Source organism: Chlorocebus sabaeus, chromosome 8, assembly GCF_047675955.1.
Source record: "Chlorocebus sabaeus isolate Y175 chromosome 8, mChlSab1.0.hap1, whole genome shotgun sequence".
In the NCBI taxonomy this organism is placed as follows: domain Eukaryota; kingdom Metazoa; phylum Chordata; class Mammalia; order Primates; family Cercopithecidae; genus Chlorocebus; species Chlorocebus sabaeus.
Genome location: NC_132911.1, coordinates 71,661,003 through 71,684,475, shown reverse-complemented (window position 1 = coordinate 71,684,475; position 23,473 = coordinate 71,661,003). Strand labels below are relative to the sequence as shown.

At 39.2% G+C, this 23,473-nt stretch overlaps 1 protein-coding gene across 1 annotated transcript in view; it reads left to right on the top strand.

The window, feature by feature from the left end:
* Positions 1-23,473, top strand: part of CPA6 (carboxypeptidase A6) — a 308,847-nt gene that overhangs the window by 245,013 nt on the left and 40,361 nt on the right. Inside the window, exons 7-8 of the mRNA XM_008000801.3 lie at positions 5,443-5,553; positions 6,064-6,154. Of these exons, the coding sequence (XP_007998992.3) occupies positions 5,443-5,553; positions 6,064-6,154 (202 nt within the window). The remainder of the gene's footprint in view (positions 1-5,442; positions 5,554-6,063; positions 6,155-23,473) is intronic.

The following is a 23,473-nucleotide window of genomic DNA, read 5'->3' as shown; positions in this document are numbered from 1 at the left end:
ACAGACAAAGGATATGAACAGACCCTTTCCAAAAGAAGACATTTATGCAACCAACAGACATATGGAAAAAATTGTCATCATCACTAGTCATCAGAGAAATGCAAATCAAAACCACAATGAGATACCATCTCACGTGAGTTAGAATGGCAATCATTAAACAGGAAACAACAGATGCTGGAGAGGATGTGGAGAAATAGGAACACTTTTACGCTGTTGGTGGGAGCGTAAACTAGTTCAACCATTGTGGAAGACAGTGTGGTGACTCCTCAAGGATCTAGAACTAGAAACACCATTTGACCCCAGTGATCCCATTACTGGGTATGTACCCAAAGGATTATAAATCATGCTACTATGAAGACACAAGCACGCGTATGTTTATTGTGGCATCATTCACAATAGCAAAGACTTGGAACCAACCCAAATGTCCATCAATGATAGACTGGATTAAGAAAATGTGGCACGTATGCCCCATGGAATACTATGCAGCCATTAAAAAGTATGAGTTCATGTCCTTTGCAGGGACTTGGATGAAGCTGGAAACCATCATTCTGAGCAAACTATCTCAAGGACAGAAAACCAAACACTCCATGTTCTCACTCATAGGTGGGAAATGAACAATGAGATCAGTTGGACACAGGGTGGGGAACATCACACACCAGGGCCTGTCCTGAGGTGAGGGTCAAGGGGAGGGATAGCATTAGGAGAAATACCTAATGTAAATGATGAGTTAATAGGTGCAGCAAACCAACATGGCACACGTATACCTATGTAACAAACCTGCACGTTGTGTACATGTACCCTAGAACAAGTATAATTTTTTTAAAAAAAGATTCAGAAAAAAAAAATTAAATATTTAGCTGAGTGCCTCCTGCCTGTAGTCCCAGCTACTTGGGAGGCTGTGGCAGGAGGATCACTTGAGCCCAGGAGTTTGAGGGTGCAGGGAGCTATGATTGTACCACTGCACTCCAGCCTGGGTGACAGAGCAAGACATCTCTTAAAAAAAAAAAAAAAAAAAAAATTGTTAAGTCAACAACAAAATGATAAAGAGCAGAAGTCAATAAAACAGAAAACAAGAATATATCTTTCTTAGTGTGTCTTTGTTTTATATTTCATTAACTTCTGCTCTAGACCTAAATGATCTTGGAACTGAGTTCTACCATTCAGGGAACTAATAATTCAAATATATTAAAAAATATTCTACAAATATAATTTTTAGATACCCCCAAATCACAATAGGGTAATGTAACACTTGTAGCAAAACCAGACAAGGACAAAATACGAAAGAAAATCATACACTTAGCTCATGTAGAAATGCAGACGTTAATACAGTCATGCATTGCTTGACAACGAGGATACGTTCTGGGAAATGTGTTATTAGGCGATTTCATCACTGTGTGAACATCATAGAGTGTACTTAGGCAAACCTAGATGGTATTTTATTTATGTATATTTTTTCATGTGGAAAACCAAATGCCCCAGCATCACTACTGAATTTCAGCCATTTTCCCTATTGATCTGCAATGCAAATATCAAGTGTCACATAGCAGATTTCTCTACATGTTCCATTATAATCTTGTGGATCCACAGTGGCATATGCAATCCATTGTTGACCAAAACATCGTTATATAGTGTATGACTGCATTAGCAACCTGAATCCAGCCAACATATCAAAAATACACATCATAACCAAATGGGCTTATCCCAGGAATACAAGGATGGTTTAACAGAAAATTAATTCTTGACACATCATAACAACCAAATGATTATGACAATACAGAAAGAAGAATCATTTGCTAAAATTCAACAACCATTAGTGACAAAAACAACCTGAGTACAAAACAGAACCTCCTTAATGTGTTCAACCTTGATTTCAAAATTAATGTGAACAGAGAAGAGTCAAAAATAGCCAAGATAATTTTAAACTCAAAAAACGTGGGGAGACACATCCTACCAGACTCATCAGATTCTATATAATCCATGGTGTGGGTTTGGTGAACTGATATAGACCAGAGTGCATTAATGCAATTCCATCCACAAATGGAAACTTGTTCTCTGGCACAGGTAGCCTGTACACTCACTGCAGATAAGAGTGTTTACTGATTTAATAAAATATGGCAACATTTAGTAAAATTAAAAACATGTAAATTCATGACCCAACAAATCCATTCCTGGCTATATGTTATAAACAAACTCTCACATGTCTAGGAGAAATATGCAAGAATATTTATTTCAATATTGTAACAGTGAAATACCAAACTCAATCTTACTGTCCATCAACAAAATAAGTTGTGTATTTACCTATAATGGAATACCATTTAACAGTTAAAATGAATAAATCCTCAGCTTAATAAACATCAACATTGTATTGGGAGGAAAGCAGATCACAGATTAACATATCTCACTTACATATAATGTTAAGGCATACACACAATATCATACATTGTTCTCATGCTACATATATATGTAGCAATACATACAATCATGCATGGAAAGGATAATGTCAAACTTAGGATAGGAATTACCTTGGTGGAGGGAAAGCAAATGGAATCAGGAAGTAATAAAAAGGGAGTTTTTGTTTATAATATCTCAATTTTTTTAAAGTTTTCATAAATATGGCAAGATGTATTGGTGGGCTCATAGGTGCAATAGACTTCTCTTTATTTTTTCTATTTGCTTAAAATATGTCATAGTTTTTCAAAAGGAAGTTAGCAGTTTATTTTAAATATAAAGTTATGGAGGTCACCTGCACTGGAGAGGACAGAATAAGATGCAAGCATTGTCATGCAGGTCTCTAGACCAGTTGGCCATGTAAGTACTAACATCTGTGATTGGAAAAGATGAGACTTCCTCAATTTGGACTGAGACAAAAGAGCTGTGGTCCCCAATGGTAGAAGAGGAGGGAGAGAAATTACCATAGCTTTTTTCTACCCTTTCTTTCCTGCCTTGTTGCCCCAGCTCCTTTCTTCTGCCATCTCTTTTCTCTTCCTCTCTAGAGTGACATGGAAAGCCACAGCTAAGGAAGAATGTAGCCAATCACGTACCTCTGTCCCTGCCATCCCAGCAGGAGACTTCATCCAAGCATTGAGGAATCTCTATTTATCTGGGGGAAAAAATTCTACCATTTTACAGCTGATTGCATACTAGGGATTTCTCCCTAGTTTGAGGCTTCAGATAATAGAAATTCAAGCATATAGGAAAGTCCCATTGAAGTTAGTTGCCCAACAAATTATTATTGAGTCTTAAACAAAAGGACAAGAGAGAAAGGGTATTAATGTTTATAAACTTGTGTTACCCTCACAGATATTCAGATTATATATAAGATTATGTTTAACTCATGTTCTTGAGTGTATCCCTATATTTTCAATATTATTTCTAATGTAATGATAGTTTCTAACAAATTGTATTATTAGATTTCCTCTCGATGAATAGAATTCTTATGTAAATACAGAATGCTGCTTATGTGGGTTGAGAAATCCTACTTAACTAGATGTTAAAGAAGATTGAAATTTCAAGGATTTAATTTTGCAAGGCAGTTTATACATAATTTTAGAATTATTTTATTTGGGGAGGGGGAAACAGGGTTTTTGTTATGTGAGTTGAATAAGTCCTGGAGATCGACTGTACAGCATAGTGCCTATATTTAACAATACTGTACTATATACTTAAAAACTTTCTAAGAGGGTAGAGCTTATGTTAAATGTTCTTATCACAAAAAGAAATAATGATAATCTATAAAGAGAGCAGGAGGAAACTATTAAAGTGATGGATATGTTTATGGCATAAATTATGGTGATGGTTTATGAGTATATACTTATCTCAAGATGCATCAAGTTATATACATTAATTATATATGTACGACTCTTTGTATGTCAGCAATACCCCAATAAAGTGGGGGTGGTTGTTGTTGTTGTTGTTGTTGTTGTTGTTTTGAGACGGAGTCTCACTCTGCTGCCCAGGCTGGAGTACGATGGGGTGATCTCAGCTCACTGCAAGCTCCGCCCCCCGGGTACACGCCATTCTCCTGCCTCAGCTTCCTGAGTAGCTGGGACTACAGGTGCCCGCCACCTCGCCCGGCTAGTTTTTTGTATTTTTAGTAGAGACGGGGTTTCACCTTGTTAGCCAGGATGGTCTCGATCTCCTAACCTCGTGATCCGCCCACATCGACCTTCCCAAGTATTGGGATTACAGGCGTGAGCCACCGCGCCCAGCCACGTGGGGTTTTTTTAAACAAATTCATTTATCTGAATTGTGTTTTTAATATGGTAAAAATGCAAACAATCCAAATAAGTGTAAAATGAAAGATAGGCCGGGCGTGGTGTCTCATGCCTGTAATCCCAGCACTTTGGGAGGCCAAGGTGGGTGGATCACAAGGTGAGAAATTTGGGACCAGTCTGGCCAACATAGTGAAACCCTGTCTCTACTAAAAATACAAAAAATTAGCCCGGTGTGGTGGTGTGCCTGCTTGTAATCCCAGCTTCTCCAGAGGCTGAGGCAAGAGAATTGCATGAACCTGGGAGGCGGAGGTTGCAGTGAGCCAAGATTGCGCCATTGTACTCCAGCCCAGGCAACAGTGCAAGACTCCATCTCAAAAAAAAAAAGAGAAAGAAAGAAAGATAATTCTCCTTCCCACACATTGTCCCCTAGTCCCCCTCCACAAAGACAACCACTGTTATAAATGGCCTGTGTGCTCCTCCAAGATGTTCTATATATAGACAAACAGGCATCATAAAGAACTTTTTTAAAGGTTCATTCCATAAGAATGGTATTTCAAAATGTCTATCTTCTTGAAAGCACATACAATATTTTTCTATTTGAGGCCAATCTGTAGTGCAGAATCTTCAGACTTGGGGCCAGGCACCATATAAGTAAAACCCAATCACAAGAGCAAGACTTCAAAGGAGCCACAATAAAGATGGCAAAGATGTTGTATTGTTCATTAAATTCTTTATAGAAAAGTAAGAAAAGAATAGAGTCTCAATGCAGTAGGTTCCAAGGTTTGAGGCTGCTACTAATTAGACAATTAAATGACATGCAGCTGGTCTGTGTTATGATCTATCGGGTAAAGCTATAAAATAGATTTAGGTAATGATTTTGTCCACAATTGAATGGAATCTAAAAACAGATGGTTATACAAAAGCCTATCTATGTTGTTGCTTTCTTAATCAGCCTAAAACTTTAACCAGATCTTAAATACAATTAAGAGGCTGCCCAATTGATCTTTTTTAACAGCTCTGCTAAAAGATTATTGGTAATAAAGAGTTTAATTCAGACAGAAGTCTTAACAGAGAATTTATGATGTCGAAGAGTAAAGTTCATGTTAGTTTATTCATTTTTAAACCACAGTATTTGGTATTTCTCATGGGTACAAAGGATATCTCACACTCTTTTTTCCTCCTTTTTTGGGAACCAATTTAAAAGAAAAATCTCACCTTTGTCTTTTAGGCTCTTCTAACACATAAGAGTGACCCAGCCATGAGAAAAATGTTGAATCATCTATATTTCTATATCATGCCTGTGTTTAACGTCGATGGATACCATTTTAGTTGGACCAATGTAAGTCACTTTGCCTATCCAGTTGAAAAGATGACTAAATAAATCTTAGACAACAGAGTCACAAACTTCCAGGACAGGAAGGAAGCTGGACAGACAGTCAGCTGAGTGATTCTCGAGATGCAGAAGAGACTTTCACTCTTTCCCCAATCAGAGCACCAACAATTTGATTTCATTTTCACGTCTAGATTTTGTAGAGATTTCACATAAATAAAGATTTCTTCTTCCAAATAAATAGTGAAAAATCACTGGTCTAGTCCAGCCTATTCAATTTTGCCTATAAAGAAATGGGGCCAAGAGAAGGCAAAATACAGAAAGTTTGTAGCAGAAATTGGAGCATGAACCTGGGTCTCCACTACTAATCCAGTCTTCTTTTTCACTCCCCGGGCTTGTCTATTCACAGGAGAACTCTCTCCTCAGCGGTATGACTCGTTCATTGATTGAGCTATTAAAATGCATGCGAATAACCTTTTAAGTATTTTTCTCTACACCTGTTTTCTTAATTGTGTCTAGGATCGATTTTGGAGAAAAACAAGGTCAAGGAACTCAAGGTTTCGCTGCCGTGGAGTGGATGCCAATCGGAACTGGAAAGTGAAGTGGTGTGGTAAGTTTGGGACCAACTGGGATCCAGATCCAAAGGTTTCTGCAGGTTTTACTCTGCAAAATATGAGCCCAGAGGATGCTCATGGGAGACTGATGTTTTTCTCTATGTGAAAACCTGGCAGACAAAGGTACAGACACATACATGATAGCTATAATTGGCAAAAGAAAATGAAAGAATTCTTTTTTAATATATAAAAATCAAGGATTTTAAATCTGTCAACTCAGTCCTGAAAACTGAAAATTTAAATACATATGTAAAAGCAGAAAACTGAGGAATATTTGTCATTCCCCAAATTAAAACATGAACCGTGGTGTAGTATAATTCTGGTTAAATCTTTGTATCCTTTTCATACAAGCACCACTGATCCTCCCTTCGTCTGTCTGTCGTGGTCAAAGCTGTCACAACCTTGTCTATATCCTACCACTCTGCTGGTCATACGTGGATTAACCATGCACGTCGGGAATGTATTTCTGCTGCATTCCATGTTTCATTAATAATCACCTTTAAAATAAAAGGAAGATGTCATTTTAAGGAAGGAAATCCTTTTACTGAAGAAAGAAGCAGGCAAGTATCAGGGAGAAATGAGAAAATTAGTCATGGCTATTTTAGTTGCAGCAAAAAAAAGGAGAGGATGGAAAACTATTATCAAAATGCAGTTGTTAGGAGCTGCCTTTTTATTGAGACTTTCTATAGGTCCCTCAAAATACAGACCCTTGTTTAATGGAAATCCTTCCTTTTAGACCCTTAGAAATGAGGCCTATTCCACATTCATTCATTCTACAATGAGGGTTAGGTTCTATGTGAGATGCCAATCCTCCCATCCCACTAGCATCAGCTAGAATAACTGGGCGTGGGCTTTGATTCCTTCCACACATCCCTCCAAGCAAGAGGCTTCAGTTGATTAGAATTGGCAAATAAGAACATGACATAGCTAAAAGAATATGGCTCTAAAATAAGACAAATGTAGTCTGATTCTACCATTACTAGCTCAGTGATCTGGGCAATTTTATTTAATCTATGAAATTATAATGCCAACCACCTCGTGGGGTTCTTAGAGGGACTAAAGAAATTTATATATGTGAAATGTCTAATTTAGTTCCTAGCTCCAAACTGGGATCTAAGTATCAGTAACCCATTCCTCGTTCCCTGACCTCCAAAACACAGTCAGTTCTCCTCTAAGCCTCACATCAATTGGGGAAACAACCTCTTATCTTCATGGGAATGTTGTGATGATGAGCAATAATGTATACTTAAAAGCACTTGCATTTATGAAGGGGGGAAAAAGCATTGTATAAATACTATGATGTGGTATTATAGATGGCTATTTCTATTTAGAAATTGTTTTCTCCAACCTATACTAAGACAACAAGTATGTTAACTCCTGAAATCCACTAATTTAAAGAAAACTTTTCACTTTCCCTTCTCTCTGATGGGGCCATTTTCCGTACTCATAACCACAGAGATGTTTCGCTTGTAAGTGGAGACTCGCATCCACATATGTGTCATATGCACACCTACAGGCATCTGCATGAGTGCCCTGGATGGGTAATTGAGCTGAGTAACTCTAGCAGCAGCCAGTTCTGCCTGTGTAAACTTAGACTCCTGTTTATATCAGGTTGCAAGTAAGGTCTTGCTTCCCTTTGTTGTTCTTCCTTTACCCACCTTGCTTCCTTCATACACATGCCTTCTTTGGTTTTTCAGTTTCAGCTGCAGCCCCAACTAGAATTCCTTTGATTCTTCCCAGTTTTGAATCATTCTGATTTTTGCTGTGAACCAACACTCAAGATACACAAGGGATTATGTCAAATGCAGTTGCAAAATGATCTTGATAGACTGTTGGGAGTGATAGGGAAGTGCGGGCAGCCTGGCTGGTACTGTGTCAGCTGCAAGGTCTCCAGAGTGGATTCAGCTGATCCGATAGGCAGGCAGCCAAGTGTGACCTGCCTCCCTCCCAGGGTCAGGTCCATCCCCCCGCAGCTATGTGCTACGTGAAGGGGACAGGGAACTACAATGTAGGAATCACCCTGAGGTTGGGGATATTGAGGTAAGTATGAAATTCCCTAAAGTGAACCTCCAAATAAACATCCATAGCATAAATGACATAGAAATGCCCAGACCATTGAAAATACTGTACGGTCAGCATGGAAGTGACAAAAACAGCTGTTTCTTTCTCTTAAGTCAGTGATTCTTGAAATTAAAGAGCAGAATATGAAACTGCTTTTTACCGTGAAGAATCTGTGGATCCCCATGTGATAGTGGTTATGCTTTAGTGTGTGCATGTGGAATAGTCCAGCATGCATGTAGAGACAGGCATACTTTTTGAATACTTCATAGCTCTCCTGAGGGTGTTTCACCCATAAGATGAATATCACTCTTCTGAAAGTCCCCGAGAGGGACTCGACAAGTCAGAGTAGTGGTAGGAACCAGGAATAAATGCATAAATTTAATTCATTCATTTGCCAAAGTTAATCGAGCACATTCTCTCTGTGAAGCACTGTGCTTTTTCTTTCCTCTGTGCACTCTTTTTAAAATATGCTGTAAGCACTTATTTTCCAAATTGGAACAAATCCAGGAGAAAGGGAAAGGGTTTGAATAATATCCATACTTAATCTTTAACTTCTGAATAATTCAAGTTTTGCCTAAATAAAAATTACTATTTAGAAAAGCCTATGGAACATAAGACAGTTTTGCAAATCATATATCTACTAAGAGACTTGTATTCAAAACATAGAAAGAATTCTCTCAACTCACAATAAAAACACAAGTAACCCAATTTAAAAGTGCACAAATGATTTGAACAGATACTCTCCAAAGAAGATATATAAAAGGGAATAAGCACATGAAAATATGCTCACCATCATTAGCCAACAGAGAAATGTACATCAAAACCACAATAGGAATAGGTGCCACTTCATACCCACTAAGATGGCTGTAATAAAAAGACAATAACGTGTTTGTGAGAGTGTAAAAAAACTGGGACATTCATACTTGCTGGTGAGAATGTAAAATGGTGCAGCCACTTTGGAAAACAGTTTGGCATTTCCCTAAAAAGTTAAACATATGACCCAGCAACTCCACTCTTAGATAGATATACCCAAGAGAAATGAAAACATTTGCCCACATGATGACTTGTACATGAATGTTCATAGCAGCATTATTCATAATAGCCAAAAATTGGAAACAACCCAAATGTCTATCAACCGATGAACAGATAAAATATGGTATATTTATAGAATGGAATATTATTTGGGCATAAAAAGAATGAAGTATTGATACATTCTGCAACATAGATGATACTTAAAAATATTATGCTAAGTAAAAAAAGTCACAAAAGAGCAAATGAAATGTCCGGAGCTGGCAAATCTATATAGAGCGTAGATTAGTGGTTGCCACCAGCTGAGGAGAGGGAAAATTAGGGAGTGACTGCTAAGGGGCAAGCATTTTCTTTTGGAGGTGATGAAAACATTCTAGAATGAGATGTGACAATTGTGAGTATCCTGAAAGTCATTGAATTATACATTTTAAAAGGGTAGATTTCATAATATGTGAATTATAGCTGATTATAAAACAAAGCTATTATAAAAATGTTTTTGTTTCTATTTAGGAGCAAGTTAGGCACTTATTGAAACATAGTAACTCTTTTAGAACACTCAGTTACCTAATATTATAAATTAGATGTAATATGGAGAAAACTATATGATTTTTTTAGCAGCCGAACCACATGTGCCCCTCTCTATATATGCCCTTCTCTGACCACCACCCTCTCACTCTATCCAAAAAAAAAAGTGGAGCAGGGGGCAGTTCTGCTTGGGCAATCATTTGGGTAGATCATCTGGGGTGAAGAGAGAAACCATTACAAATTGGTGGTTTTCAGCCAGTCCCTATGAAATAAACAGTAGATGGCCACTGGCCTGCTTTCTAAAACAATGAGTTCCTCCAGCTGAGTGGCTTTTGTTTGGAGAGAGCTATACTAGCTAAGGACCTCAACTGAATTGTTCTGAAAATATAGAGAATTTCAGAGCCTAAATTTGGGGCAAGGAGAGCAATAAAAAAGAGGTAATGTTGCTAGACTGTATGGAAAGAGACTTTAGTACTCAAAAATGCCTATAGAGGATTGCAATTAAATTTTGCCATGAAGTATGCAAATTCTCCAGCATTTCACAACCACCACCACAGGTGATATTCAGTACAATCTACTTGACCAAGTGTAGAGTCAAGGGAAAACTCTCCCTTCGCCCTCTGAAGGTTCGCTGAAAATCAGCTGACAAAAGGCAGATTCATAGGATGAAAGGCATACAAATTTTATTTTAACATGCATAGCATGAGGGAATCACAGAAGGATGATTACCCAATAATCCAATGGGGTACAGATGTTTATAAACCCTTCTTTATAGGGGTAGGGAGAAATGTGGCAGTTTGAGGCATGGTGAAATATTTTTAGGGGAATTCAATGGGCTTGTAGAACATACAGCAGACAATAGTTGATGACAAATGCTTGTCCAGGTGTGTTGACAAACCTCAGTCTCTTCCTGCAATATGAGTTAAATTAATGAAAACTCAGAGAAAGGACTACAGGTAACTGTTTTCTTCTTTGGTGGGTCTGGACTTGAGCTAGATGAGGAAATATCAGCATAAAGCTTCTTCCAGGATCTGCTGTTCTTCAAGGGCCATTAATTGAAAATAATTAGCATGCCAGGGTGCTATATTGGAAGTGTCAGTTTCTTTCTTTCTTTTCTTTTCTTTTCTTTTAAACAGAGTCTTACTCTGTCGCCCAGGCTGGAGTGCAGTGACGTGATCTCAGCTTACTGCAACCTCCGCCTCCCAGGTTCAAGCGATTGTCCTGACTCAGCCTCCTAAACTGGGATTACAGGCACCCGCCACCACACCTGGCTAATTTTTATATTTTTAGTAGAGATGTGGTTTCACCGTGTTGGCCAGGCTGGTCTCAAACTCCTGACCTCAAGTGATCCACCTGCCTCAGCCTCCCAAAGTGCTGGGATTACAAGTGTAAGCCACCACACCCAGGCAGGGGTGTCAATTTCTAAGCCCCAACATAAGGATTTGTGGAATTGGATCTGTCCTCTGGGTAAGGAATGATCAGAAAAACCCAAAGTGTTTTTACTTTTCTTAGTACAACACTTCTGACACCAGATGTTTGAGGTTTTCTTGCTAAACCCCAAGCAGCTCTGCAGTGGACACCAGCTGGGTGTCTTATAATTCAATTCAATTCTGACACTGTCTACTTAAAGGGAGTGTCTGATTCCTCAGGTTAAAGGCTCAGTCCTACAAGATTGCCCCCAACCTCAAATACCAGTCACAAATGTCAGCTTGCGACCTGTACTTCTGACTGACTGGTTATAAATCAGGGTTCCCAAGACCCCCTCTTTCAGTTCGATCTGCTACAATGATTCATAGAAACACTTTATATATGTTAGTCAGTTTATTATAAAGGATACAGATAAACAGCCAGATGAAAGAGATGCATAGAGCAAGGTATGTGGGAAGGGCATGAAAGCTCCATGCCCTTTCCATGGGCACCACCCTCCATGAACCTCCACGTGTCCAGCTATCCAGAGCTCTCTGAATCCAATTCTTTTGGGTTTTTACAGAGACTTGATCATGTGGACATGCTTGATTAAATCACTGGCCATTAGTGATTGGCTCAACCTTAAGCCTTCCCAAGAGGTTGGGGAGGTGGCACTGAAAGTCCCAACCCTCTTATGGCTTGGTCTTTCAGTGACCTGTCCCCATTCTGAAGCTGCCTAGGGACCCCCAGCCACAAGTCATCCTATTAGCATACAAAGATACTCATCACTCCAGAGTCTAAAGATTTTAGGAGCTGTATGTATTCCAGGAAACAGGATGAAGACCAAATACATATTTCACAATATCACCCTGGGGATGTGATGAAGTGCTGAGTCTGGCTTCAAGGTAAGCTGAGGGAGAGAACTAATCCACATCAAATTTCAGAGGCATGAAACAGCAAGAATGCACTGCCTTAGAAGAGTTAATTTCTGTCACTGGAGATTAGTAGACAAGCTCTGATCCAGATAACTTCTGGCTGAGAATGACATATTGATGGGGATTAAACATCAACTAACTGGTCAGACTAGGCCCTTAAGATTCCTGCCACCTCTGTTAGCGATGACTCTAACATACATTAATCCACTTTTGTATCCAAACAAATGTATTGAGCCCCTTCTATATTGCAAAGTGCTAGAAATTATATAAGAAAGTCTCGAAAGATTTAATGAGTTCACATCCTACTCCTAAGAAATTATTTGGGATCCTGGAGAAATACAAAGTGAAAAGATCTGTTGGCTTATCATATTCTTTGCTTAACAACCAATTTAATATGAAAAGATGTAAATCATCTAATATCTATCAAAGTTGGTAGAAAATTTTAAAACTAGAAGATCAATGAGATAAACCGTTATGCTTTTTATAAAGGATGTTGAGGACCTAGAATCCTGGATATTTAGAAATTTAGGTCATAAGGATTTGCACAGCATTGTTGATACATGGCTGGCATTTCTTAAGGACTCATTATGTGCCAAGTAAGTGCTAAATGCCCAACATGAACTTCTCATTGGTAGATGCTATTATTATCCCTATTTGGCTGATGAAACGAAGAGAGAAGTTGTGGAGCTTGCTCAAGATTATGAATTGAGCTCAAATGAAAAGTCAAATCTGACTGACTTTAGTGTCTGTTTCTAACCGTAGTCTGACTCCTTAGGGATCAAGTTGCTGTGAATGATTCCTGTTACTCATTTGGTTAAAGAGTTAAACAATGTGAAACTGCAGAGGAGTAGTTTAGGTATCAGAATAACAATATGAATGAAACTGTTTTATCCGAAATGAAATAGATTTAAAAAAAAAAAATGAGAGATTGGGAATGTATGGTAAGAGGGAAGTAGAGGAAGATCCCCCAGGTACTATTTCTGATCTTGGACCACCACACACCATGCAAATAGTTTGAATTTACAAACCAATGAGATGTCAGGCATATGGTTATGAATTCTCCAGGAAGACTTTTTTCTTTCCCAGCCAGAGTTTGGCATCTTTCCATGAAGGCCGATTTTTTGTAGCCCACATTTTCATGGAAAGTGTCCTACTTTGGGGCAGGCATGGTGGTTCACACCTGTAATCCCAGCACTATGGGAGGCCAAGTTGGGCAGATCACTTGAGGCCAGGAGTTCGAGACCAGCCTGGCCAACATGGTGAAACCCCATATCTACTAAATATATGAACATTAGCCAGGTGTGGTGGCACATGTCTATAATCCCAGCTACTTGGGAGGCTGAGGCACAGGAATGGCTTGAACAGTTGCAGTCAGCCAAGATCACACCACTGCACTCCAACCTGGGCAACAGAGCAGGACTCTGTATTTAAAAAAAAAAAAAAGAAGAAGAAGAAGAAGAAGAAAGAAAGAAAGAAAGTGTCCTACTCTGAGACTCCCAGGTGTATGTCTGGGTCTTGCTCCCTTTTCCTGTATACTGAGAACCCAAATGCTAATCACCTGCCTCCACCACTTGTGGCCACTGAAACAAGTCTCCAGGTCAGAGACCAGCAAACACCCCAAGCATGTCTGCAGCTTTTGCTTCAGCTTCCGCCATTATTCCAGCTCCCTCTTCACACTTGTACCCTCAGGAACATTTTTGAGAACTTTGCCATGTATTTACATTGTTTTATTGATCATTTAGATGTGTTTGTAGCAGGAGCTTTTATCACAGTATCTGCCACAATTCTGTCATATTGCTGGAAAACCCAGCTATCATTTTCGACATTAACACAATTAGAATTAGTGCTGGCCTGACTTCTTGATGATGGTTTTAGGGCCTTTTATCCTCATTATAGTATATCTAAAACAATCTTATCTGCACTTGGTTCTCCAGAACTTACCAATGCCAGACAACTTACTTTCTTCTTTGCCGCCTCCTACAAGTAACAGTGTCACAATAGTGTCACAGTTTCCAAATAAAAGTGTGTAGCCTGAAGGTATTTCTTATTTTAACTGTTGTCTTTTAAATCCTGTATAACAGTCCTTTTGATACTTAAGAAGAGCTAACGGTGAATGCTGAAACTTAGGAAGAACTGGTTTTTTGGGATTTTTTGTTTTTCTTTTTGAGATAGGATCTAGCTCTGTTGCCCAGGTTGGAGTGCAGTGGTGTAATCCTGGCTCACTGCAGCCTCTACTAAAAGCCTCAACATCTTGGGTTCAATCAATCCTTCCACCTCAGCCTTCTGAGAGTAGCTGGAATTACCAGTGTGAGCCACCACACCTGGCTAATTTATTTTTTATTTTTCATAGAGGAAAATTTCTCACTATATTGCCCAGGCTGGTCTCAAGTTCCTGCGCTTAAACAATCTTTCCAACTCAGCCTCCCAAAGTGCTGGAATTACCGTTGTGAGCCACCATGTCCAGCCAGAAGAACTGGTTCTTAATGATCTTTCTGATTTTGTTATTTTAGGTGTTTTCCTTTCAGTTTCTCTAAGAATGAAGTCAGTAGTGTGCATTATGGGTATAGGCACTCTCCATCCATTCCAAACTCTTTCTAAGTGCCTACCTGTACTGCTGAGGCCAAAAAGATAAAAGCCGCAGCCAGCCATGGTGGCTCACGTCTGTAATCCCAGCACTTTGGGAGGCCGAGGTGGGCAGATCCCGAGGTCAGGAATTTGAGACCAGCCTGGCCAATATGGTGAAACCCCATCTCTACTAAAAATACAAAAAATTAACCCGGTGTGGTGGCCCACACCTGTAGTCCCAGCTACTCAGGAGGCTGAGGCAGGAAAATCGCTTGAACCCGGGAGGTGGAGGTTGTAGTAAGCCAAGATCGCACCACTGCACTCAAGCCTGGGCAACAGAGCAAAACTCCGTCTCAAAAAAAAAAAAAAAAAAAAAAAAAAATTAAAATTAAAATAAATAAAAGCTGCATTTCTAGAACTCCTTAAGCTAGGGATCTGGGTGTGACTTAGGTTCTACCTCTCTGGTGCGCTCACCTCGGCTTAAAGCATGGAAGAAAGATGGAAGTTGTTCTTCCGTGGCTTCCATGGTCCTACTGTCTGCTACCATTATGGAAGTGTGTGGTTCATCCAAAGCAGCTCACCTTCCTGGCTCTCCCTTGAATGTGCTGCTTCCTCATCTTGGAAGAGACAGTAGCCTTCTTGGTCAAGTCTTCCAAGAAGGCTCTGAAAAATGTTTTATACTTTTTTTTTTTTTAATATCCTCTGCTAACAGTCATGGTGGCTCAAGTGTGTCATCCCAGCACTTTGGGAGGCCTAGGCAGGCAGATCACTTGAGCCCGGGAATCCGAGACCAGTTGGGCAACAATAGTGAAACCCCATCTCGACAAAAAAAATGCAAAAATTAGCCAGGCATGGTGGCACGTGCCTGTAATCCCAGTTACTCGGAGGATGAGGCAGGAGGATTGCCTGAGCCTGGGAGGTGGAGGTTGCAGTCAGCCAAGATCAAACCACTATACTCCAGCCTGGGTGACAGAGTGAGACCTTGTCTCAAAAAATAAAAGTAAAAATAAAATCCCCTCTGCTTAAAACTAGCCATAGTGGATTCTGTGCCCTTTCATGAAACTCTGACCAGTACAGAGTCTTTTATAAACATTTCATTTCCTACTTTGTATCTATTACTTTGACCAAGAATTCTTTCATAAGCTTTGTCTAACGTTCAGCTCAATTTTTCTTTTTCCTTGTATTCATTACTGCTACTGTCTTACCTTTTCATATTTCATTGCCATGTACCATGCTAATTTGTCCTTTTAAAACAATGTATCTACTAGAAATATTAGTAAGCTATTATCTCCCTCCTTAGCACTACTCAACTAGGGAATATATTAATCCCTTTCAGCAATCCTGTCTCATCAACCTTAAACGTATTTTTGCTAACTTCATTCTTTCTAGGATAGAAGATCACAGGCTAACTGGAAATCTTTTGTTTCTAAGATTTAAAGAAAATACAAAAAGCTTTCCTTTTCTTCTCTTCCTATTCAAACCTATTTTCCAGCTAATACACTGCTAAAAAGAGCTTTCTATCTTTTGTGAAGTTGCTCTTAAGTTGTTCTTTTCCTGATCTAAAGCACTGATTATATGCAAAAATCATTTCCTCTCCCTGTTTTATATTTCATGATCCTTAGGCAGAACATGCCCAAAAGCTTTTTAAAATGAATTTTTTGTAACAACAGATTATAAATAATTCTTGGGACTCATTTTGTGTGTATACACAGTACACTATATTGTTGTTTTATATCTCTGATTATTCTTGTGGGTAAATATGTAAGAATTTGCATTTGAAGGACAATATCTAGTTATTTATAACATCTATTGCAACATCATGAATAAATATATTTGCTGAAGTTTTTGATAATGACATTACAACCAATGTTTAAAAACCTTTTACAGGCCAGGTGCAATGGTTCATGCCTGTACTCCCAGCATTTGGGGAGGCCAAGGCAAGCGGATCACTTGAGCTCAGGAGTTTGAGACCAGCCTGGGCAACATGACAAAACCCTGTCTGTACCAAAAAAAATACAAAAATTAGTTGGGCATGGTGACGTGTGCCTGTAGTCCCAGCTACTCGGAAGGCTGAGGTGGTTAGGATCGCTTGAGCCTGGGAGGCAGAGGTTGCAGTGAGCCCAGACTGTGCCACTGCACTCCAGCCTGGGTGACAGAGCCAGACCCTGTCTCAATAAAATAAAATAAAATAAAAATATTTTACAAATAACCTAGTTTTGAAAGTCAATGAGTGAGCAGCACATCAAAATGCTATTTTTGAAATGAGACATGGGGGAGGTGGCAGAATCACTCCCTTGGCTCTTGGGACACTAAGCTACTGATTTTTTATTTGGTACTGATTATTAAGTCCAGTAATTTTATTGTCCCTGTTTCAGCAGGTAACGCTCCCATGCTGCTCAATCTTTAGGAGGCCTCCAGTCTGTCTGTCAGCATATGAGTAAGGTTTTCAAAAAGCCTTTACCTACTAATTCCTTTTCCACTATACTGGCCGCTTTTCAGTGCTTTTGCATTTCTGATTTCACTGATAGCAAACTATATCTCTCTGATAATTTTCCTCCAGCTGTACCATTTGCATTTGAGAAGTCATGCTGTTTTTTATTTTCATAAATTTCATGCCTATAGAACTGCTTTGATTTTTGGCATCCTTGTTACCATTTTATCATTTCATAAGCAGTATAGCATTATATTCCTCCTGGGTCACTAATGTTATTAAATATTTTCCTTATTTTCAGATTCCCAATTCCCTTTCAATTTATATTCTTGTTTTTAATCCAAACTCCTTATGATGTAACTTTTCTGTTATTAAAACCATCTCTTCTGAATGCTATTCTCAAACACAGATGTAGGTAAATGATGATATTCTTTTTATCTACCACCTTTTATAATTGTTTGAAAAGCTGAGGTATGCTGAATAATGACAAGAGACAGAAGGGCAGTCACCTTGTCTTTATTCTGTCTTCCAGAAGAGCATTTCCCAAGCTCCACAAAACTCTAGTGAACGATAAAACACAGAAGGTGCCAAAAAACAAAACAAAACAAACAAACAAAAAAAAAATGCTAATGTTAGAAGTTTTTTTAATATGTAAGAAAAAAGGATTTCTTTTTACAATAAAAAAAATACCAAATGCATTTTATATAGTTGTCACCTCAGAGGTTATCAGATGCATCCTTGAATTTAGTCATTCATGTATTTAACTAGCTGAGTATTGGGAAGACAGCAATGAAGAAAACAAAGAAAGTCAAGTTGTTACACATGCCAGACAGTGTAGGGTGGGAGTTGGTGAGCTATTTTAGGTGGCCTAGGGAAGCCCACTCTGATGATACTTGGGAGGGGAGGAGGTCTAGGGAAAGGACAGTGCACATAGAAGGAACAGTCATGTAAAGGTCCACGATGGGAGCATCTTTGGTGGGTTTCAGGGAGAGCCAGGAGGGTGTCTGGCTAGAGCTGAGGGAGGAAGAGAGAGAGGAGTAGAAGAGGCAGACGTGGTCAGAGGCAAGATAATGGAGGTTCTGTGTCCAAGGAAGGAGTTTGGACTTTACTCTGCATGAGATGGGAGAGCACTGGAGAGTTTTGAACCAAGGAACGACATGACCTTACTTTTTAAGAGACTCCTTCTGGCTATTGCATACCAAAGGGATCATCAAGGGCAGATATTTGGATTCTAATTAAACCTTCCCATTTGAATGCACTGCTTTCAAAATATAGTAAAAGCTTAATCTACGAATATTATTATCTGCATCTTTAGAGAATCATGACATATACCACATTGAATTATACATATAAATATACCTTTATTATGTGAAGAATTGTTATTTTAAAAGGTACCAAAATGGAGATAAGCAACCATGTGAAAAAAAGTATTTGCAGCAAATACAGCAGAGAATGTTTTATTATCGTTTTTATATAAACACTTCAGAATCAAACATTACATAAAAATAATTTTAACAGTCCACACAAAATATGAAGAAAATCTCCAAGACTCTAGTAGGTTAAAGAACTTTAAAAAGCATAGAGTCTCAATTCATGAAAATAAACAAACATGAGAAAACAAGCAGCCTCCTCATAACCAAAAATATATTAAAATAAAACGGTGTAACATTTATCTATTAGGTTATTGCCCAAAATGTTTGATGTGATCATCTAAGCTGGACGCTATGAGTGGGATGGCTTGTATCTCTTGGGGCACGAGAAAGCAACTTGGTAAGGCACATCGGAAACATGATCCAAGGCCGGGTGTGGCTCACACCTGTAACCCTAGCACTTCAGGAGGCTGAAGCGGGTGGATCACTTGAGGTCAGGAGTTTGAGACCAGCCCGACCAATATGGGGAATCCCCGTCTCTACTAAAAATACAAAAATTAGCCGGGCATGGTGGTGCATGCCTGTAATCCCAGATACTCGGGAGACTGAGGTGGGAGAATTGCTTGAAACCGGGGCGGGTGGAGGTTGCAGTAAGCCGAGATCATGCTCCAGCCTGGCTGACAGAGTGAGACTCTGCCTCAAAAAAAAAAAAAAAAAGGGGGGGGGAAACATGATCCATTCCTCCATTTATTCAAAAATATGGAATGAATGCCTTCTATCTGCCACATTGTGAGCTAGGTACTTGGGAAGCAGAGACAGATGCCATAGATTCCGTGTTTTCATGGGGCTTCAAATCACTGAGGTTAGAATGAGTGAAGGGAAGGAGAAAAAAAAGAGAGAGGGAGTAGAGAAGGGAAAAGAGACAAACAGAACCAATTGGATGTATAGAGAGAGACAGTGTTGTTAAGGCGTTGGTTCACACAGTTACAGTGGTTGGCAAGTCCAAAATCTACAGGGTAGGCCAGCAGGCTGGAAACCCAGGGATGTACCCACGTTGTAGTTCAAATCTGAAGGTAGAATTCACTCTTGCTCAGTAGAAGAGCAGGAGCAGGAGGGTTGGGGGTGGGCATTCCTTCCTTTTTTTTTTTTTTTTTTTGAGACAGTCTCACTCTGTCACCCAGGCTGGAGTACAGTGGCACAATCTCACCTCACTGCAACTTCTGCCTCCTGGGTTCAAGCGCCTCTCCTGCCTTAGCTTCTCGAGTAGCTGGGATTACAGGCATGCACCGCCACGCCCAACTAATTTTCATATTTTTAGTACAGATGGAGTTTCACCATGTTGACCAGGCTGTTCTTGAACTCCTGACCTCAGGTGATCTCCCTGCCTCAGCTGCCCACAGTGCTGGGATTACAGGCATGAGCAACCGTGCCCAGCCTCTTTTTGTTCTATTCAGGCCTTTAACTGATTGGATGAGGCCCACCCACTTTATGAAGGGTAATCTGCCTTACCCAAAGCCCCCTGATTTAAATGTTAATCTCATCCATAAATACCCTCACAAAACATTAAGAGTAACGTTTGACCAAATATTATATGGGTGCTGTGGCCTAGCCAAATTGACACATAAAATTAACCATCACAGACACTATAACAGAAATAGATATATATAAATACATACAAATATATTCACACTTGGTAAAGTCAGAAAAGTCTTCATAGGGGAGAGAAGGGCAGATTTGAATATTAAGAATGTATTTGACACCAGGGTAGACTAAACGGTAGGGCAGAAGGTAAATAAAGGGTGCAGGGTCAAGAGGGCATTCTAGGTAAGGGACACAGGTGGAGACCTGAGGAAAATATGTGGCATGTCAACAGGATGGAACATGGTGAGGACAGCAAGAGGCCCTGTATGGCTCTGATGAAGGATAACAGGAAGCAGCAGTGAGAAGTGAGGACCCAGAGATACAGTACATGCTGAGGTTCCATGCCATGCTGAGCTATGAAGATTTTATTCTAGAAGCCATGTTATTCGAACTGGTATGTTTGCAAGTGGGATTACGTCACAGAGAAGGTCATAAAAGGTTATTGCCCACTTATAGGACACATGAATTTCTTTTTCTTTTCCTTTTTTTTTTTTGAGACAGAGTCTCGCTCTTGTCGCCCAGGCTAGAGTGCAATGACATGCTCTCGGCTCACTGCAACCTCCACCTCCCAGGTTCAAGTGATTCTCCTGCCTCAACCTCCCAAGTAGCTGGGATTACAGGCCCCTGCCACCACACCCAGTGTTATTTTTTAGTATTTTTAGAGACAGGGTTTCACCATGTTGGCCAGGCTGGTCTTGAACTCCTGACCTTAGGTGATCTGCCCGCTTCAGTCTCCCAAAGTGCTGGGATTACAGGCGTGAGCCACCGCACCCAGCCAGAGAGCATCAATTTCACTGAAAGATTTTGGAAGCAGAATTATTTTATGTAGAGATAAACCCAAACATATAATCAGATAAACCTTACAGTTCACGTTAACTTTTAAGATAAAACAAGGATTTCAAAGGAGTTCTTAACTAACAGTCTATGTTGGCACTGCCTGTTAAGGGGTATTTTAGTGGAAATGTTTGACAAATGCAAAATAATTGGGAGCCCTTAGAGACTGTTTTTTGGGGTTGTTTGAGACAGCATCTCGCTCTGTCACCAAGGCTGAGTGCAGTGGCGTGATCTCAGCTCCACTGTAACCTCCACCTTCTGGGTTCAAGTGATTCTCCTGCCTCAGCCTCCCAACTAACTGAGATTACAGGAATATGCCACCACATCAGGCTAATTTTTTTTTTTTTTTTTTTTTTTTTTTTGAGAAGGAGTTTCTCTCTTGTCGCCCAGGCTTAATTTTTGTATTTTTAATAGAGATGGGTTTTCACCATGTTGGCCAGACTGGTCTCGAATTCTTGACCTCAAGTGATTTGCCCGCCTCGGCCTCCAAAAGTCCTGGGATTACAGACATGAACCACCATGCCTGGTCGCCCTTACAGATTTTAAAGCTAGAAGAAAACAACTGATCCCTGAGTATCACTTGAGTGACAGTGTCAACCAAAGGACTGGTTAGGAAACTACAGCAGGACCATAAGCCATGATGCAATAAAGCAGATGAAGAGAAACTGTGTTCACAAGGAATGTGGAAGCAGCACTTATTAAGACACCAGCAAGACAGAGAAGCAGAGGGAAAGGGAGGTATCCAGGATGACTCTGTTTTTGGTTAGAGTACCTGGTGGATAGAGGCACTACTTACCAGATTTGGCAGCTAGTAGGAGGTTAGAATCTGGTGAAAAACATGAGTCCAATTGTGAGTAGTGGATTTGAGGTGCTTGTGGGAATGGAAGGGAAGATAGACAATGGTAACTATATATAGATCTGGAGTATTATAAAAGGTCTAGCCTAAACAGATAGACTTGTGGGTCCTCAGCACAAAGGGAGTGATTGAAGCTTTGCAGGCAGATTGGATTGCCCAGGTACACATGAGTAGTGAGCAGAGAAGAGACTCGAGGCAAAACCTTGAGCCTGTTTGTACCCTTTGTTCTAAATTTTCTGTTTTGAAAATACATTATAAGGAAACAGAAAAAGATGCTGACCATAATGTCATTTATAATAAGAAGAGTGACCCAAATGTTGAACAAGGCAACGTTCAAATAAATTAATATATATTCAGCTGGTGAAGTTTTAGGAAGCCACAAAAATTGATAAGAAGTTTATTTTAAAATAATAAAAGAATGTATATTATTGAGCCTAATGCTGGCAATGTAATTATTTTTTCACTGGTTTTAATTCTATAAAATACATGATGATGAATCTATATGTATATGTGACAGATATGTGTATATGATACATACATATTACATAGAAACATAGGGAGTGAAAAGACTGAGGAAAAATATACTAAAATGCCAGAATGGGAGGACTGGTGTTGTTTTTCCTTCTTTCAAATGTTTTCTCAACCACACAGTCACATGGAAATTAACCAACTTGTTCTTGAATGATTTTTGGGTAAACAACAAAATTAACACAGAAATCATAAAATTCTTTAAAATAAATGAAAACAGGAAGAGAACATACAAAATCTCTGGGATGCAGCAAAGGCAGTGTTAAGAGGACAGTTTATAGTGCTAAAAGCATACCTTAAAAAGTTAGCCCAAATTAATGATCTAACATAACACCTACAGCAACTAGAAAAACAAGATAAAACTAACTTCAAAGCTAGCAGACAAAATTTAAAATCTAAAATCAGAGCAGAACTGAATGAAATTGAGACCCAAAAATTCATACAAACAACAAACAAAACCAAAAAATTGATTCCTTGATAGGATAAACCAGATCGATAGACTGCTAGCTAGATTAACAAAGAAAAAAAGATGATCCAAGTAAGTACAATCAGAAACAACAGAAGTGACATTACAAGTGATCTCACAGAAATACAAAAGATCCTCAGAGACTATAATGAGCACCTCTATGCACACAAACTAGGAATTCTAGAGAAAGTGGATAAATTCCTAGAAATACACAATCTCCCAAGATTGAATCAGTAAGAAATTGAAACCCTGAACAGACCAATATGGAATTCCAAACTTGAAGCAGTAATTAAAAACCTACCAATCGAAAAAAAAAGAAGCCTCAGACCAGATGAATCCATAGCTAAATTCTACCAGAAGAAGAGCTGGTACCATTTCTACTGAAACTTTTCCAAAAAATTGAGGAGGTAGGATTCCTCCCTAACTTACTCTATGAAGCCAGCATCACCCTGATATCAAATTCTGGCAGAGACACAATGAAAAAGAAAACTATAGGCCAATATCCCTGATGAACATAGATACAAAAATCCTTTACAAAATACTAGCAAACAAAACCCAACAGCACATTAAAAAGTTAATTCATCATCAAGTAGGCTTCATTCATGGGATGCAAGTTTGGTTCAACATATACAAATCAATAAATGTGATTCACCACATAAACAGAATT